Source organism: Lampetra planeri, chromosome 54 (genome assembly GCF_965212315.1).
Source record: "Lampetra planeri chromosome 54, kcLamPlan1.2.h2, whole genome shotgun sequence".
NCBI classification, from domain to species: domain Eukaryota; kingdom Metazoa; phylum Chordata; class Hyperoartia; order Petromyzontiformes; family Petromyzontidae; genus Lampetra; species Lampetra planeri.
This window is the reverse complement of record NC_136160.1, coordinates 118228-137423: the sequence shown is the minus strand read 5'-3', so window position 1 is coordinate 137423 and position 19196 is coordinate 118228. Positions and strand designations below refer to the sequence as shown.

The following is a 19196-nucleotide window of genomic DNA, read 5'->3' as shown; positions in this document are numbered from 1 at the left end:
TCCATATATACAGACACGGACACAATTTCAACCGAAAAGATGGGTACAAACTGAGCAATCATTGGAAGGACGTTTTCAACCAGTTTAAGTCATTACTGGCTGTGATGTTCCCATCCTACCACCTTCCCATGTTAGTTGTTATTTTCGGCTCTCTGATTTTACGTTAACTGGTTAAATTTCTCACACAGGCACCGTCGCGCGCCGACCTCGAGGTGGCGGCGGCGGCTCTGCGATCTTCTATGAACATGCTAATCTCTCACATTAACATGCTAATCTCTCACATTAACATGCTAATCTCTCACATTAACATGCTAATCTTTCACATTAACATAGCCACCTCAGCGCGCTCGCCGTGGAGGCCGCTCACCGATCTTACATTAACATGCTAATTTTTACCTGGCAGCCCTTCAATTGGTGTAAGACTCACCACTTACATTAACATCAGCTGCCCCGCCCATGCTGCTGACATTTGGGCTGTGCCCATTTCAAACCTTTATAAACAGTTGCCTTTAGAAGCTAACCCCCTTTTCCTGATGACGACCGCTTGTTTTGCGATCGAAACGTCGTAGTTTTTTGTTATTTTCTTTTAACCTAGCTTCGTGACTCCACCGAAAGACCCAAAGAATATGTTAATTTAGTCTCATGCTAATCATTCGTCCTGTCTGACCAACATACCAATTACCACAAGGGCAATTAATCCAGTACACACCTTCTGTTGATAACTTCGGTAATACATCTTCAGTACCAAATATTAGTTTCTGTATTTTATGTACCGTGCCAAATCTGTTTTTCAAAAATCCGCCTCGTTTATCAGTTACTCCCGCAATGTACGGTATTTTAATAGTTTTAATTACTTGGTCAGTTTCAACGCTTGTGCTATTTGATTTGGTTTTGGCATTCAGTGCCCTGTTGATTTGTGCATCATTGTATTTTTAACGACACATTTTTCTTTAACGACACATTTATATTTACGCAATCTAACCCAAAAAAAACCTGTATTATGGATCATATTTGTCGCGAAAGCCTATGTGTTAAAATCACCAACACCACTTGTATAAATATTACCAACACAGCCGTAAAACTATTTTACAACCACAACTCAGAGCACAATGCAACCACAACCATTATAAGAACCATATCCACAACCATAATTATTACATAACCACTACCACTACAATATAATAACAACAGCTGCAATTTAACCATAACCACCACAATATAAACACAACCATAACTACCTCATGTATTGACCCTAAAATCTGGACAATTCCAACTGAGCCCAAGCAAGGGGGGGGGGGTGGGGGGATGGTGAGTAGACATGAGCGTTGACAAATAAATCCATACATTTCTTGTTTCAGCAGGGACATTTACAACAATGTTTTATATATTCGCACACCTTTTACACAATTCCCCGGGAATGACCTCGGCAAGAGATTAGTTTGTTTTATGAATGTTTCCCTCCCTTGTAGCGAGCGTTTGGGAAATCGAGAACGTGACGGACGGACACTTGCACGTAAAATATCGATCACTCTTTAAATTGTATTGTGTATATTTGTGTTTAATTGTGTTTATGTACAGTACATATAAGTACATTCACTCTGACATTGGTATTGGCCAAGCCTTAAAATGCTGAAAAATTACCTGCAATTGCTCAATTTGGATAACACAAAGCAACCTCATCCCCCGTCTGCAAAAACTTGGCAGGACCCTCTTGAGAAAAATTTCGACAAGTGTAATTATGATAAAAGCATTAAACAACACTTTTGAAATATAATGTGTAGAACTCGGGTGTAGTCTGGGGAATGGATTTGTAATTTTAAAGGAGGCTTTAGTCCAGGCCTTCCCCTCCCCAATGCCTGCCCCTGTGCGTGCCTGTGCGCCGGTCCATGACTTGCCCCGGCGTCTTGTAGGAGTAACGCCTTCCGTTTTTTCCCCCCATTGTGTCTTTTCAGTGCCGTGCAAGCCCAGCTGCTTCATGATGCCAGTAGGGTCATGTCCTCTGGTCAATCCTCTCCCTCCTCCTTTTACACAGGGTCAGAGCAAACACCCCTCCTTGCCTCCGACTTCCCCTATGCCCTCCAGTCCTGTGTGCACTGTCTCCATCGCTTGTGTTCACTACCTGTCCCGTTCTCACGCTTGCCTCGTACACGGCTTGAGCTTAGTTGGTAAACTGTGGAAACAAATCGGGCATTGCGTCCATTTTAGAATTGCAGCAAATTGTCAACATCAACATTGACAGTGGTAACACTTGGACCACACAGCAAGAAGAGCCTGGGTTTGATTCCCGACTCGGGCACCTTTCTGTGTGGAGTTTGTATTTCTCCCCCTGTACTGCATGAGTTTCCTCTGGGTTCTCCGGTTTCCTCCCATAGCTTAAAAGAAACAAAACCTTACAATGTAATCGGTATTGGTCAAACATCCCAATGCTGAATTGATTGCCTGCAAATCTCAATTGGGAATACACACAGCAACATCTCCCCCTACTGCAAAAACCTGGCAGGATCCTCTTGCAAAAGGTCTTGAGACTTGTGAAGGCTTTCCTGATTAAACAAGCACAATACTAATAATGCATTACAGCTGTCCCCAAGGAGCGCACGGGAACTTCTGCAACTTTTTTTCTGAACTCACGGTGTTGAAAATGCAACGGTCATATCAGTTGTAAATTTATCATTGAATTCAGTTGTGCGCAACAATATTCTACCGCGCTTGTGTATGTGTGTGTGTCTAAATGTATAGTATGTGGGCAGCGGTGACCCATGGATTCCCAGACGCCCAGTAATGCAAATGCTCGAACTGTGACAGCAGTATCCCTCTGCAGTATTCTGACATGAGCTGGTGGTTTTCTTAAAGAATGGAGCTTCACAGTTTTGTTTTCACGAGGCAAATGAATGGTCTGTCATTTTACTAACTTGCAAGCAATTCATGCATCATCACATGCAGCCGCTGTCATTTTGAATTGCGAGTGTTGACTCCATGCATAAACCCGATTACAAAGCAAGCATAGGAGGTTAGAATCTGCATTTTAGTAGCAAATTGCAGATTATCATTAATGTTTGGAATATATTTTGACATCCTTGAATAATTCATAGTTGGTTTTTGGGTTAGGCCATGTAATGATCTGACCAAATCTGTGGCATTAAGAGCCTTCTATCACCCAACACAGGAAAACAAATTAATTGTCATGTGTACTGGCCAATTGTTGTTGTGTCAGCTCACCGGTGTATCTAATTGCTACATTTGATTTCGAGGATTGTTCTTCAACTAACTGGCGAGGTGAAACCATAATAACTGGTACGTTGTTCAATGCGTGTACACCACGTGATATTCGTTAGTTCCTGTGTCGGGTGGTGGAGGGTTCCTAGCAGCACAGAGTTGTGTGTCGAACCCGGTCCAGAGTCTGCTTGTACTAAATGAATACTGCTGAAATTATGCAATTCCAGAAGGCTGTTAAGCCAATGGATTGAGCAAAAAATACTTCCATTGTTTACGCGGAGAGACGGATATGTGAGCGAAACATACTGCCTGCTTGTAATGTGGTCAGGGAATTTCTTGGTCTCACAAAAAAAATCTATGAATAACATTGGCTGTGAAAACGTACAATGTTAAGCTAAGTTCAAGGATACGGGGGCTATCGCAACATTAACTATTTAGAGAAGGGACAAGGAGAGGAAATTCCCTGTTTCCAAAAGAGGCCTGAATAAAATAAAAGGGAGGTGACATTGACGCCATAAAATGCAGTGCTTGAACCAATTGTAATGGTGTAGCCATGTTCTGCTGATGATGTTGAATTCTCATTTCTGTGTATTTAGAGTGGTTGTGTTTGTAATGCGAGTTGTCCTTCTGTGCACGTTGCCATTGTATTTGTGCCCGAGGTCGCCTTTGAAAAGGTGCTCTCACCTGGTTATGAATATGTTTGTCTTTTTGGAGCATCGATCATGCTAAGTGGTTGGTTCAGCTGTCAGTCTTCTTTGGCAGGTGACGAGTCCAATATAATATGGTATGATATATTTAAATGCATAATACGCACCATTTTATTTTGCTTCTTTACCCAGGAAAGCTTCACTTAAAATTATTTTTCAGGAGAGCCCTGCCTGTTTTTGTCAGTAGGGGGCGATGTTGCTCTGTGCAATCCCAGTTGAGTAATTTGCTGTGTCACGTTTCGAAATTGGCATAGCTGTACTATGTTGCCGGCATACAGTGGCCGCCTCATTTTGAATATTACGGGATCATTTAACGTCCACCGTGAAACAGACGGCACGAGTAGTAGTATTTTACGGTGAATACACCCGCAGTACTAACAAGGGCTGCCTGCCGGATTTTAAAACGCGAACCTCTGCGGCAAGCGGCGAACCGGCTACCGCTCTGCTACATTACCACCGCTACATAGCCAAGGTGTTCTCTGGTTCAGACCTGAAGTAGTATAAGGCGCCGATGGCGCGATCTGCGAGGCGTCGCGGGGCACAACGTGCAGTGTGCGCGCGTGTGCTGCAGGGGGGAGTTCTCCGACCACCTGGAGACGATCGACGCGAGCCTGGACAACCTGCAGGCGCTGCTGTCAAGCCAGCAGCTGAGCTACGAGTCCCTCACTCTGCACGACGTACGAACTCAGGCGCACCCCCCTCCACCCTCACCCCCCTCCACCCTCACCCCCCTCCACCCACACCCCCCTCCACCCTCACCCCCCTCCACCCTCACCCCCCTCCACCCACACCCCCCTCCACCCACACCCCCCTCCACCCTCACCCCCCTCCACCCTCACCCCCCTCCACCCACACCCCCCTCCACCCTCACCCCCCTCCACCCTCACCCCCCTCCACCCACACCCCCCTCCACCCTCACCCCCCTCCACCCTCACCCCCCTCCACCCTCACCCCCCTCCACCCACACCCCCCTCCACCCTCACCCCCCTCCACCCTCACCCCCCTCCACCCACACCCCCCTCCACCCACACCCCCCTCCACCCTCACCCCCCTCCACCCTCACCCCCCTCCACCCACACCCCCCTCCACCCTCACCCCCCTCCACCCTCACCCCCCTCCACCCTCACCCCCCTCCACCCACACCCCCCTCCACCCTCACCCCCCTCCACCCTCACCCCCCTCCACCCACACCCCCCTCCACCCACACCCCCCTCCACCCTCACCCCCCTCCACCCTCACCCCCCTCCACCCACACCCCCCTCCACCCTCACCCCCCTCCACCCTCACCCCCCTCCACCCACACCCCCCTCCACCCTCACCCCCCTCCACCCTCACCCCCCTCCACCCACACCCCCCTCCACCCTCACCCCCCTCCACCCACACCCCCCTCCACCCACACCCCCCTCCACCCTCACCCCCCTCCACCCTCACCCCCCTCCACCCTCACCCCCCTCCACCCACACCCCCCTCCACCCTCACCCCCCTCCACCCTCACCCCCCTCCACCCACACCCCCCTCCACCCTCACCCCCCTCCACCCTCACCCCCCTCCACCCTCACCCCCCTCCACCCTCACCCCCCTCCACCCGCACCCCCCTCCACCCGCACCCCCCTCCACCCTCACCCCCCCTCCACCCGCACCCCCGTCCACCCTCACCCCCCTCCACCCTCACCCCCCTCCACCCTCACCCCCCTCCACCCGCACCCCCCTCCACCCGCACCCCCTCCACCCTCACCCCCCTCCACCCTCACCCCCCTCCACCCACACCCCCCTCCACCCACACCCCCCTCCACCCTCACCCCCCTCCACCCGCACCCCCCTCCACCCGCACCCCCCTCCACCCCCACCCCCCTCCACCCGCACCCCCCTCCACCCGCACCGCCCTCCACCCGCACCCCCCTCCACCCTCACCCCCCTCCACCCTCACCCCCCTCCACCCACACCCCCCTCCACCCTCACCTCCCTCCACCCACACCCCCCTCCACCCTCACCCCCCTCCACCCACACCCCCCTCCACCCACACCCCCCTCCACCCTCACCCCCCTCCACCCGCACCCCCCTCCGCCCTCACCCCCCTCCGCCCGCACCCCCCTCCGCCCTCACCCCCCTCCGCCCTCACCCCCCTCCACCCTCACCCCCCTCCGCCCTCACCCCCCTCCGCCCACACCCCCCTCCACCCTCACCCCCCTCCACCCTCACCCCCCTCCACCCACACCCCCCTCCACCCACACCCCCCTCCACCCTCACCCCCCTCCACCCTCACCCCCCTCCACCCTCACCCCCCTCCACCCTCACCCCCCTCCACCCTCACCCCCCTCCACCCACACCCCCCTCCACCCTCACCCCCCTCCACCCTCACCCCCCTCCACCCACACCCCCCTCCACCCTCACCCCCCTCCACCCACACCCCCCTCCACCCTCACCCCCCTCCACCCTCACCCCCCTCCACCCACACCCCCCTCCACCCTCACCCCCCTCCACCCTCACCCCCCTCCACCCACACCCCCCTCCACCCTCACCCCCCTCCACCCTCACCCCCCTCCACCCTCACCCCCCTCCACCCTCACCCCCCTCCACCCGCACCCCCCTCCACCCGCACCCCCCTCCACCCGCACCCCCCTCCACCCGCACCCCCCTCCACCCGCACCCCCGTCCACCCTCACCCCCCTCCACACGCACCCCCCTCCACCCGCACCGCCCTCCACCCGCACCCCCCTCCACCCTCACCCCCCTCCACCCTCACCCCCCTCCACCCTCACCCCCCTCCACCCGCACCCCCCTCCACCCGCACCCCCTCCACCCTCACCCCCCTCCACCCTCACCCCCCTCCACCCACACCCCCCTCCACCCACACCCCCCTCCACCCTCACCCCCCTCCACCCGCACCCCCCTCCACCCGCACCCCCCTCCACCCGCACCCCCCTCCACCCCCACCCCCCTCCACCCGCACCCCCCTCCACCCCCACCCCCCTCCACCCGCACCCCCCTCCACCCGCACCGCCCTCCACCCGCACCCCCCTCCACCCTCACCCCCCTCCACCCTCACCCCCCTCCACCCACACCCCCCTCCACCCTCACCTCCCTCCACCCACACCCCCCTCCACCCTCACCCCCCTCCACCCACACCCCCCTCCACCCACACCCCCCTCCACCCTCACCCCCCTCCGCCCGCACCCCCCTCCGCCCGCACCCCCCTCCGCCCGCACCCCCCTCCGCCCTCACCCCCCTCCGCCCTCACCCCCCTCCACCCGCACCCCCCTCCACCCTCACCCCCTCCACCCTCACCCCCCTCCACCCACACCCCCTCCACCCTCACCCCCCTCCACCCACACCCCCCTCCACCCACACCCCCCTCCACCCTCACCCCCCCTCCACCCGCACCCCCCTCCACCCGCACCCCCCTCCACCCGCACCCCCCTCCACCCGCACCCCCCTCCACCCTCACCCCCCTCCACCCGCACCCCCCTCCACCCTCACCCCCCTCCACCCGCACCCCCCTCCACCCGCACCCCCCTCCACCCTCACCCCCCTCCACCCGCACCCCCCTCCACCCGCACCCCCCTCCACCCGCACCCCCCTCCACCCTCACCCCCCTCCACCCTCACCCCCCTCCACCCGCACCCCCCTCCACCCACACCCCCCTCCACCATCACCCCCCTCCACCCACACCCCCCTCCACCCTCACCCCCCTCCACCCTCACTCCCCTCCACCCACACCCCCCTCCACCCTCACCCCCCTCCACCATCACCCCCCTCCACCCACACCCCCCTCCACCCTCACCCCCCTCCACCCTCACCCCCCTCCACCCGCACCCCCCTCCACCCGCACCCCCCTGCACCCGCACCTTCCTCCACCCTCACCCCCCTCCACCCACATCCCCCTCCACCCTCACCCCCCTCCACCCACACCCCCCTCCACCCTCACCCCCCTCCACCCTCACCCCCCTCCACCCACACCCCCCTCCACCCTCACCCCCCTCCACCCACACCCCCCTCCACCCTCACCCCCCTCCACCCTCACCCCCCTCCACCCGCACCCCCCTCCACCCGCACCCCCCTCCACCCACACCCCCCTCCACCCTCACCCCCCTCCACCCACACCCCCCTCCACCCTCACCCCCCTCCACCCACACCCCCCTCCACCCTCACCCCCCTCCACCCTCACCCCCCTCCACCCTCACCCCCCTCCACCCACACCCCCCCTCCACCCTCACCGCCCTCCACCCTCACCCCCCTCCACCCGCACCCCCCTCCACCCGCACCCCCCTCCACCCACACCCCCCTCCACCCGCACCCCCCTCCACCCGCACCCCCCTCCACCCTCACCCCCCTCCACCCGCACACCCCTCCACCCGCACCCCCCTCCACCCGCACCCCCCTCCACCCTCACCCCCCTCCACCCTCACCCCCCTCCACCCGCACCCCCCTCCACCCGCACCCCCCTCCACCCTCACCCCCCTCCACCCGCACCCCCCTCCACCCGCACCGCCCTCCACCCGCACCCCCCTCCACCCACACCCCCCTCCACCCTTACCCCCCTCCACCCTCACCCCCCTCCACCCACACCCCCCTCCACCCTCACCCCCCTCCACCCACACCTCCCTCCACCCACACCCCCCTCCACCCACACCCCCCTCCACCCTCATCCCCCTCCACCCACACCCCCCTCCACCCTCACCCCCCTCCACCCGCACCCCCCTCCACCCGCACCCCCTCCACCCGCACCCCCCTCCACCCGCACCACCCTCACCCCCCTCCACCCGCACCCCCCTCCACCCGCACCCCCCTCCACCCTCACCCCCCTCCACCCGCACCCCCCTCCACCCGCACCGCCCTCCACCCACACCCCCCTCCACCCACACCCCCCTCCACCCTCACCCCCCTCCACCCTCACCCCCCTCCACCCACACCCCCCTCCACCCTCACCCCCCTCCACCCACACCCCCCTCCACCCACACCCCCCTCCACCCTCATCCCCCTCCACCCACACCCCCCTCCACCCACACCCCCCTCCACCCTCACCCCCCTCCACCCACACCCCCCTCCACCCTCACCCCCCTCCACCCACACCCCCCTCCACCCTCACCCCCCTCCACCCTCACCCCCCTCCACCCTCACCCCCCTCCACCCACACCCCCCTCCACCCTCACCCCCCTCCACCCACACCCCCCTCCACCCTCACCCCCCTCCACCCTCACCCCCCTCCACCCACACCCCCCTCCACCCACACCCCCCTCCACCCACACCCCCCTCCACCCTCACCCCCCTCCACCCTCACCACCCTCCACCCACACCCCCCTCCACCCTCACCCCCCTCCACCCGCACCCCCCTCCACCCGCATCCCCCTCCACCCTCACCCCCCTCCACCCACACCCCCCTCCACCCGCACCCCCCTCCACCCGCACCTCCCTCCACCCGCACCCCCCTCCACCCTCACCCCCCTCCACCCGCACCCCCCTCCACCCGCACCCCCCTCCACCCGCACCCCCCTCCACCCGCACCCCCCTCCACCCTCACCCCCCTCCACCCGCACCCCCCTCCACCCGCACCCCCCTCCACCCGCACCCCCCTCCACCCGCACCGCCCTCCACCCGCACCGCCCTCCACCCGCACCCCCCTCCACCCTCACCCCCCTCCACCCACACCCCCCTCCACCCTCACCCCCCTCCACCCACACCCCCCTCCACCCACACCCCCCTCCACCCTCACCCCCCTCCACCCACACCCCCCTCCACCCTCACCCCCCTCCACCCACACCCCCCTCCACCCTCACCCCCCTCCACCCACACCCCCCTCCACCCTCACCCCCCTCCACCCGCACCCCCCTCCACCCTCACCCCCTCCACCCGCACCTCCCTCCACCCGCACCCCCCTCCACCCGCACCCCCCTCCACCCTCACCCCCCTCCACCCACACCCCCCTCCACCCTCACCGCCCTCCACCCGCACCCCCCTCCACCCGCACCGCCCTCCACCCGCACCCCCCTCCACCCACACCCCCCTCCACCCTTACCCCCCTCCACCCTCACCCCCCTCCACCCACACCCCCCTCCACCCTCACCCCCCTCCACCCACACCTCCCTCCACCCACACCCCCCTCCACCCACACCCCCCTCCACCCTCATCCCCCTCCACCCACACCCCCCTCCACCCTCACCCCCCTCCACCCGCACCCCCCTCCACCCGCACCCCCTCCACCCGCACCCCCCTCCACCCGCACCACCCTCACCCCCCTCCACCCGCACCCCCCTCCACCCGCACCCCCCTCCACCCTCACCCCCCTCCACCCGCACCCCCCTCCACCCGCACCGCCCTCCACCCACACCCCCCTCCACCCACACCCCCTCCACCCGCATCCCCCTCCACCCTCACCCCCCTCCACCCACACCCCCCTCCACCCGCACCCCCCTCCACCCGCACCTCCCTCCACCCGCACCCCCCTCCACCCTCACCCCCCTCCACCCGCACCCCCCTCCACCCGCACCCCCCTCCACCCGCACCCCCCTCCACCCGCACCCCCCTCCACCCTCACCCCCCTCCACCCGCACCCCCCTCCACCCGCACCCCCCTCCACCCGCACCCCCCTCCACCCGCACCGCCCTCCACCCGCACCCCCCTCCACCCGCACCCCCCTCCACCCTAACCCCCCTCCACCCTCACCCCCCTCCACCCTCACCCCCCTCCACCCACACCCCCCTCCACCCACACCCCCCTCCACCCACACCCCCCTCCACCCTCACCCCCCTCCACCCGCACCCCCCTCCACCCTCACCCCCCTCCACCCGCACCCCCCTCCACCCGCACCCCCCTCCACCCTCACCCCCTCCACCCGCACCTCCCTCCACCCGCACCCCCCTCCACCCACACCCCCCTCCACCCTCACCCCCCTCCACCCACACCCCCCTCCACCCTCACCGCCCTCCACCCGCACCCCCCTCCACCCTCACCCCCCTCCACCCTCACCCCCCTCCACCCGCACCCCCCTCCACCCTCACCCCCCTCCACCCTCACCGCCCTCCACCCGCACCGCCCTCCACCCTCACCCCCCTCCACCCTCACCCCCCTCCACTCTCACCTCCCTCCACTCTCACCCCCCTCCACCCACACCCCCCTCCACCCGCACCGCCCTCCACCCGCACCGCTCTCCACCCGCACCCCCCTCCACCCTCACCGCCCTCCACCCGCACCCCCCTCAACCCTCACCCCCCTCCACCCTCACCGCCCTCCACCCGCACCCCCCTCCACCCTCACCCCCCTCCACCCTCACCCCCCTCCACCCTCACCGCCCTCCACCCGCACCCCCCTCCACCCGCACCGCCCTCCACCCGCACCCCCCTCCACCCTCACCCCCCTCCACCCTCACCGCCCTCCACCCGCACCCCCCTCCACCCTCACCCCCCTCCACCCTCACCGCCCTCCACCCGCACCCCCCTCCACCCACACCCCCCTCCACCCTCACCCCCCTCCACCCACACCCCCCTCCACCCTCACCCCCCTCCACCCACACCCCCCTCCACCCTCACCCCCCTCCACCCTCACCCCCCTCCACCCTCACCCCCCTCCACCCACACCCCCCTCCACCCTCACCCCCCTCCACCCACACCCCCCTCCACCCTCACCCCCCTCCACCCTCACCCCCCTCCACCCACACCCCCCTCCACCCACACCCCCCTCCACCCTCACCCCCCTCCACCCACACCCCCCTCCACCCACACCCCCCTCCACCCTCACCCCCCTCCACCCGCACCCCCCTCCACCCGCATCCCCCTCCACCCTCACCCCCCTCCACCCGCACCCCCCTCCACCCGCACCCCCCTCCACCCGCACCCCCCTCCACCCGCACCCCCCTCCACCCTCACCCCCCTCCACCCGCACCCCCCTCCACCCGCACCCCCCTCCACCCGCACCCCCCTCCACCCGCACCCCCCTCCACCCGCACCCCCCTTTACCCTCACCCCCCTCCACCCGCACCCCCCTCCACCCGCACCCCCCTCCACCCGCACCCCCCTCCACCCGCACCGCCCTCCACCCGCACCCCCCTCCACCCGCACCCCCCTCCACCCTCACCCCCCTCCACCCACACCCCCCTCCACCCTCACCCCCCTCCACCCACACCCCCCTCCACCCACACCCCCCTCCACCCACACCCCCCTCCACCCTCACCCCCCTCCACCCACACCCCCCTCCACCCTCACCCCCCTCCACCCGCACCCCCCTCCACCCGCACCCCCCTCCACCCTCACCCCCTCCACCCGCACCCCCCTCCACGCTCACCTCCCTCCACCCGCACCCCCCTCCACCCACACCCCCTTCCACCCTCACCGCCCTCCACCCGCACCCCCCTCCACCCTCACCCCCCTCCACCCTCACCCCCCTCCACCCGCACCCCCCTCCACCCTCACCCCCCTCCACCCTCACCGCCCTCCACCCGCACCGCCCTCCACCCTCACCCCCCTCCACCCTCACCCCCCTCCACTCTCACCTCCCTCCACTCTCACCCCCCTCCACCCACACCCCCCTCCACCCGCACCGCCCTCCACCCGCACCGCTCTCCACCCGCACCCCCCTCCACCCTCACCGCCCTCCACCCGCACCCCCCTCAACCCTCACCCCCCTCCACCCTCACCGCCCTCCACCCGCACCCCCCTCCACCCTCACCCCCCTCCACCCTCACCCCCCTCCACCCTCACCGCCCTCCACCCGCACCCCCCTCCACCCGCACCGCCCTCCACCCGCACCGCCCTCCACCCTCACCCCCCTCCACCCTCACCGCCCTCCACCCGCACCCCCCTCCACCCTCACCCCCCTCCACCCTCACCGCCCTCCACCCGCACCCCCCTCCACCCTCACCCCCCTCCACCCTCACCCCCCTCCACCCTCACCGCCCTCCACCCGCACCCCCCTCCACCCTCACCCCCCTCCACCCTCACCGCCCTCCACCCGCACCCCCCTCCACCCGCACCGCCCTCCACCCGCACCGCCCTCCACCCACACCCCCCTCCACCCACACCCCCCCTCCACCCACACCCCCCTCCACCCTCACCCCCCTCCACCCTCACCCCCCTCCACCCTCACCCCCCTCCACCCACACCCCCCTCCACCCTCACCCCCCTCCACCCTCACCCCCCTCCACCCTCACCCCCCTCCACCCACACCCCCCTCCACCCTCACCCCCCTCCACCCTCACCCCCCTCCACCCTCACCCCCCTCCACCCTCACCGCCCTCCACCCGCACCCCTTTCCACCCTCACCCCCCTCCACCCTCACCCCCCTCCACCCGCACCGCCCTCCACCCGCACCCCCCTCCACCCGCACCGCCCTCCACCCGCACCGCCCTTCACCCTCACCCCCCTCCACCCTCACCCCCCTCCACCCTCACCCCCCTCCACCCGCACCCCCCTCCACCCGCACCGCCCTCCACCCGCACCGCCCTCCACCCGCACCGCCCTCCACCCACACCCCCCTCCACCCTCACCCCCCTCCACCCACACCCCCTTCCACCCTCACCGCCCTCCACCCGCACCCCCCTCCACCCTCGCCCCCCTCCACCCTCACCACCCTCCACCCGCACCCCCCCTCCACCCTCACCCCCCTCCACCCTCACCACCCTCCACCCGCACCCCCCTCCACCCGCACCGCCCTCCACCCACACCCCCCTCCACCCACACCCCCCTCCACCCTCACCCCCCTCCACCCTCACCACCCTCCACCCGCACCCCCCTCCACCCGCACCGCCCTCCACCCACACCCCCTTCCACCCACACCCCCCTCCACCCACACCCCCCTCCACCCTCACCCCCCTCCACCCTCACCCCCCTCCACCCTCACCCCCCTCCACCCTCACCCCCCTCCACCCTCACCACCCTCCACCCGCACCCCCCTCCACCCGCACCGCCCTCCACCCACACCCCCCTCCACCCACACCCCCCTCCACCCACACCCCCCTCCACCCTCACCCCCCTCCACCCTCACCACCCTCCACCCGCACCCCCCTCCACCCGCACCGCCCTCCACCCACACCCCCCTCCACCCACACCCCCCTCCACCCACACCCCCTTCCACCCTCACCCCCCTCCACCCTCACCCCCCTCCACCCACACCCCCCTCCACCCGCACCGCCCTCCACCCACACCCCCCTCCACCTACACCCCCCTCCACCCACACCCCCCTCCACCCTCACCCCCCTCCACCCTCACCCCCCTCCACCCTCACCCCCCTCCACCCACACCCCCCTCCAAATTGATGGTAAACTGGCGTCTGCATCGATTGCGTGGACCGCTTCCCCGTGGCCTTGCGGACCGCCGATGGCCTACAGGCCACAGGTTGGAAGCCACGAAATATGTTGAACTTCTTTCACACTGTACATAGCCAACCACGCTAATCGGACTTCCTTTAAGCTGTATTCCTTCTTCAAGGCTGTCGGTCTACACCTGTGATTTATTCATCATCTATCTTTTAAAATGTGTTCTGGACCCATTATCTGCTTTTCTGGGTCTCGATTAAGGGTGGCTCAAAGCTTGCACAAAATGGCAATAACCACCAAGGCTCCACACACTACCACCATCACGGCCACTACTAAACCCTCCTCAGTTATTCCAGTCATGGTTAACTGAGTATTTAATGTCTTCCTGTTTGTATGGACAGCTCTTCAGTTCTTCCCACCATGACCTGGGGCTTCCGGATTTCTATGGGAACCTCACCTCGGTGAGTCTAACGATAATGTCCGCCCTTTCATCAGGACATCACAACAAGCCACTTACATCACATTCCATCTCAACACATTTGAAAGCGCTTCTCCAGTGTCAGTTGTCCCAGTAAGCACAAAGTGAATCAGGACCTGGCCTCCAATCGGGCATTAGTCTGCCAATTGGGGGCGATAATTTCTTTCTAATTCATCTCAATTAAATGATTTGTGGATACGTTTTAGACTTTGGCTAATTTGGACCATGACACTGGTGCACAATGGTGTCCTTGCAAATGGCGTCACAGGGTCTTTAACATCCGCTGAAAAGCAGACGGCGCATAGTATTATATGGTTAATGGACACTACAGTAATAACCAGGGCGGCCTGTCGGATTCGAATTCACGAACCTCTGCAGCAATCGGTGAACCGGCTGCCACTGGGTCACATCACGGCCCCAGTTACATTGGATTGTCCAACATCCAATGACCAAAGAGTGCTGAGAAGGGTACTAGCAACAGATGACTGGATCAGTTTAACACGTAGGCTTTCGAGACCAATATTATTCATGCTGGATGTACAGCGAAACGTCGTACTCAGATTGTAAATGTTGTGTTTACGTGACAAATCCCTAACGGATTGGCCGTGCCGGTGGTGGAGGGTTTCAACACATTTACGCGATCTAACCCAAAAACCTTTCTTATGAGATGACTGGGTTTCTGACACATTGGTTGTGCCACTTGCCCAGGAGCTCCTGAACAGCCCAGAGCAGAGGATGCTGGAGCCCGACGTGTCTGACTCCAGTAAGTGTGCACCATGCAGGACCCAGCAGCAGCAAGTCACACACACGTGCACAAGCAAAGACCCCTCCTATAGCCTTAACAGACTGTTGGGGCAAGTGCTGTTAGCGAGCGCCTGTGAAGGTCGGGACAGCACACGAGGGAGTGGGTGGCCAGCACCACGCCTGGCCGCCTTTGTCTCCCCAGTGGCGATGGTTACACACCACACCAGGTACTCATTTGAGGCTGAGTCGACCTAGGGTAGGCCGAGGACCGGTTCAGATAATCGTCACTGGCGGTGGCTGTGAGCGGGAATCGAACCCGGGTCGCTGGGTTCATAGCGCAGTGTGCTAACCACTACACGGCTTTGAGCGTGGCTCAGCGCCTTGCTCAACTTAAGCTGGCTTTAAGCATGGCTCTGAGCCGTGCTCAGGATTTGGATGGAGCTGAGCCTTAGCCAGGCCATGGCTGAGAAGCTTTTACCTTCTTTGAAAGCAGCCAAGCAGCTCAATCTTGAGCTGAGCTGAGTGTGCAAGGCTGAGCCCGAGCTGAGCTGACAATCTGGCCCTTAGAACTACAGAGATAATTAATGTCATTCTTGGGAAAGAAATATGTTATGCACATTTAGGATTTTTCCATACTCTTGGAAATCAGGTGCAAGTGAAACTATAACATCTTATATGATACTTGGATCTCACAATGTGATTGCTGTTTTTGGCTGCTCTCAGTGCACATACCCGCAGTGACGGCTTCCTTTGTCACACAGTGGATGAAGGCACACACTTTATTCCATTTGCAGTGTCATCCTCGTACTGCATCCTGGATTGTTACTTTGACTTCCTGAATCTTGTCCAAATGATATTTGACGCAGTTTCAAACAAAACGTCGCATATATAATTGATACATTTGGTTGTGAGGATTGTTCTTTAACTTACCGATGTGATGAAACAATAATGATGTGTGTAGTTAAACGCTTGTACACATGACAATTCCTCATATCGTTTACTGAGAAAATCTACGTGTTAAGTTTCGTTCGTCCATTTTCAGTTTCTGGCTCGTCTGGCCGCTAGTGAAAGGATCCACCGCGTTGTTCAAACGTCTTGGTCACCTCTACCAAGTCACCTCCTGAGCTCTCCCTCCTCTGTGGCACAGGGAAGCAGGTGGTGCAGTATGTGAGCTCCCCTCTCATCCTCCCGGATCCAGACCTCGGGCCACCGGGCCAAGGTGACCTCAGTCCATCTGACCTCTTTGATCTGGCCTCTGATTGCAATTACTTCCTGCTCGGCAAAGAGTCATCCCCCAGCGCACCGGGGTCTCCCACGCCCAACGCGTCGACGGCAGCGATGGGTACGACTGCTGCTGCTGCTGCTACAGCTCCGACCACCTCCCCAAGCCAGGTTCCCGACCCCGCGCTGTCCTAGCCCTGCCTGCCGCTCAGCTGTTTTAAACTACACGCGAACAATGTGGTGGAGGGCTTTACAAAAAAATGCTGTTTTTGTACATGAAGTAGATGTCAGTGCTGCTGCACGTTCCTGGCCACGCTGGCAGTCGGGCAGTGTGTGTGCGCGTTAATAAAACATGTTTTTTGGAATGTAATAGCCGACATTCATTGCTGACGTTAAAACCTGCATTTATAAGAAATGCTTCCTCGTGGACACTTGCGAAGTAAAAAAAAGCGTTTTAATGTTCATTTGAAGACTAAAGATAATATTTTGGTCCACAAAAAAGAAAGCGAACAGGATATTTTGTCTCTGTTCTGCCATTCTGCCATATTTAGCGAGTGGAATGGAGCATGGGAATTCATGGGGTGTGAGCAATTTCAGCTGCAATTGCTGATGGCAGGGTTTCTAATTACCTCTTTTACAAATCCTTTGCAGAGGAACGACCTAGTCGCCCTCTTATCCTCTTGCCATAGTGACATGTCGCTAGTCCCAGTTGTGAAAAACATTGTCCCAGAAGTTTTGAAGAAATGAACACAGCTGGGAGAGGAGCAATGCCATTGCTGTGATGAGTGATGAGGGCTGCAGGCTTTTGCAGGTGGCTCACTGATTCACACAGCACCACTCGGAGGAATGTTCTTGACGTTATTGAGATGAGCGAGCAGAGACTTCAGCGCAGCCTCGTGTGTTTTCGTGGGTCAGAGCCCATCGAGATGTCGGTTGCAGATGGACGCTTGTGATTTCTTGTGTAGTTGCAGGTAATTTTCATACAGTACAATGTCGCATATCCGACTCATGTATCCGCCCTGACCAATTAACTGCCCCCCCCCCACCTAGTTCAGGGAAAATGTCATCTGCCTTGTCTGCAGTATCTGCAACGGCTGGAGAGTTAGGCCCAGTGATATCTGTGCTCATGTAGCCATGGGTTAACGTGGCTCAAACACAGAGATCCTTGACAAAGAGAAGCAGGGATGACTTGGTTGGGAGTAGAGGCCATTCCATGTCAGCTACTGTTCATGGAGTACCTTTGGTCTCATATTTATTTTAATACTTTGTTTGGAGGTTTCTTGTATATTATAAACTGCGTAGTAACTTTTAATAAACGTCCATTGTTTAAAGCAGTTTGTGCTTTACCTTTGTCTAATAATCTAGTATATTTGGTTTTTGCTCTCCATCCTTATAGTCGTAGCTATCACTAAGGAAAGCACTGCTAAGTTCAGTCTGCAGTAGTTTCACTGTAGGGGGCGATGTTTCTATGTGTAATCCCAATTCAGTACTTTGCAGCTTGGCAAATTTGGAACATGGCGCCGGCGATGGCCTCGTATTGAATGACGTCAAGCGATCCTTGAACATCCACCGTGAACCAAGTTTTATGCATTTTATGGTTAATGCACCCCGAGTAATGAACAGGGCTGCCGCTTGATTTGAACCACGAATCTGTGCAACAAGCGGTGAATGCACTGCCGCTGGGCCGCGTCACCGCCGTTAACTCGTCTTATCTATTCACATTTCTGCCAAGGCCTCGGTTTCCAGAGATTCGGATATGCGACTTTATGCTGTGTTTAGGTTTTGGGCTATAACGCCACACAGAGGAAAATGTGTAATGGGAAATTTTTATTCTTTGGTTCTTTTCGGTTAAGTCACGTCTAAAAATAAAATAATAAATCAAAATAAAACAACACATTACGACGTTTCGATTGCAACACAAGCAATCATCATCAGGCATAAAAGAAAATAGCAACAAAAATCTAACTAGAAAACTATAGACCGACATACAAGCAGACAGACATCACAACGGCACACATAGAGAGGAGTATACAGGCACACGAAAATTAAATAACCTAGTAAAATATTGAAATGTGATGTAATACAACACAGAGAGTCGGTTAACACACAATTAACGCATGGCCTGGTTGACTACGTGTTTCAAAATTTGCTAAGTTAGAATTTTAAGTGTGAGCAACAAATATCCAACTAGAAAACTATAGACAGACATACAAGCAGACAGACATCACAACGGCACACAGAGAGAGGACACAAATCGGCACAAAGAGATGGTCGTTTCTGTGACGGTCCCTTAAATATAGAGAGGAGGGGGAGGGGACGGGGGGAGGGAGAGGGCGGGGAGATCAATGAGTGCACGCCAACGTACTACCATTGTAAGTGAGATGATAGACGCGGCACGGGAGGCAAACCTGAAAATTAGGACAAACGCGGCACGGGAGGCAAGCCTGAAAATTAGGAGACAAGCACACGAAAATTAAATAACCTAGTAAATTATCGAAATGTGATGTAATACAACACAGAGAGTCGGTTAACACACAATTAACGCATAGCCCCGTCCCCTCCCCCTCCTCTCTATATTTAAGGGACCGTC

General features: G+C 60.8%; 1 protein-coding gene across 4 annotated transcripts in view; it reads left to right on the top strand.

The window, feature by feature from the left end:
- Positions 1–16971, top strand: part of HSF1 (heat shock transcription factor 1) — a 67591-nt gene extending 50620 nt beyond the window's left edge. Inside the window, exons 10-14 of one of the 4 annotated variants that reach the window (XM_078617586.1) lie at positions 1953–2033; positions 4492–4597; positions 14565–14624; positions 15350–15404; positions 16541–16971. In XM_078617586.1, the coding sequence (XP_078473712.1) occupies positions 1953–2033; positions 4492–4597; positions 14565–14624; positions 15350–15404; positions 16541–16608 (370 nt within the window). In that variant the 3' untranslated portion in view covers positions 16609–16971. Of the gene's footprint in view, positions 1–1952; positions 2034–4491; positions 4598–14564; positions 14625–15349; positions 15405–16427 lie in introns of all 4 variants that reach the window. The other 3 variants (XM_078617584.1, XM_078617587.1, XM_078617585.1) reach the window with 3 other exon arrangements.
- Positions 16972–19196: the final 2225 nt, after the last annotated feature.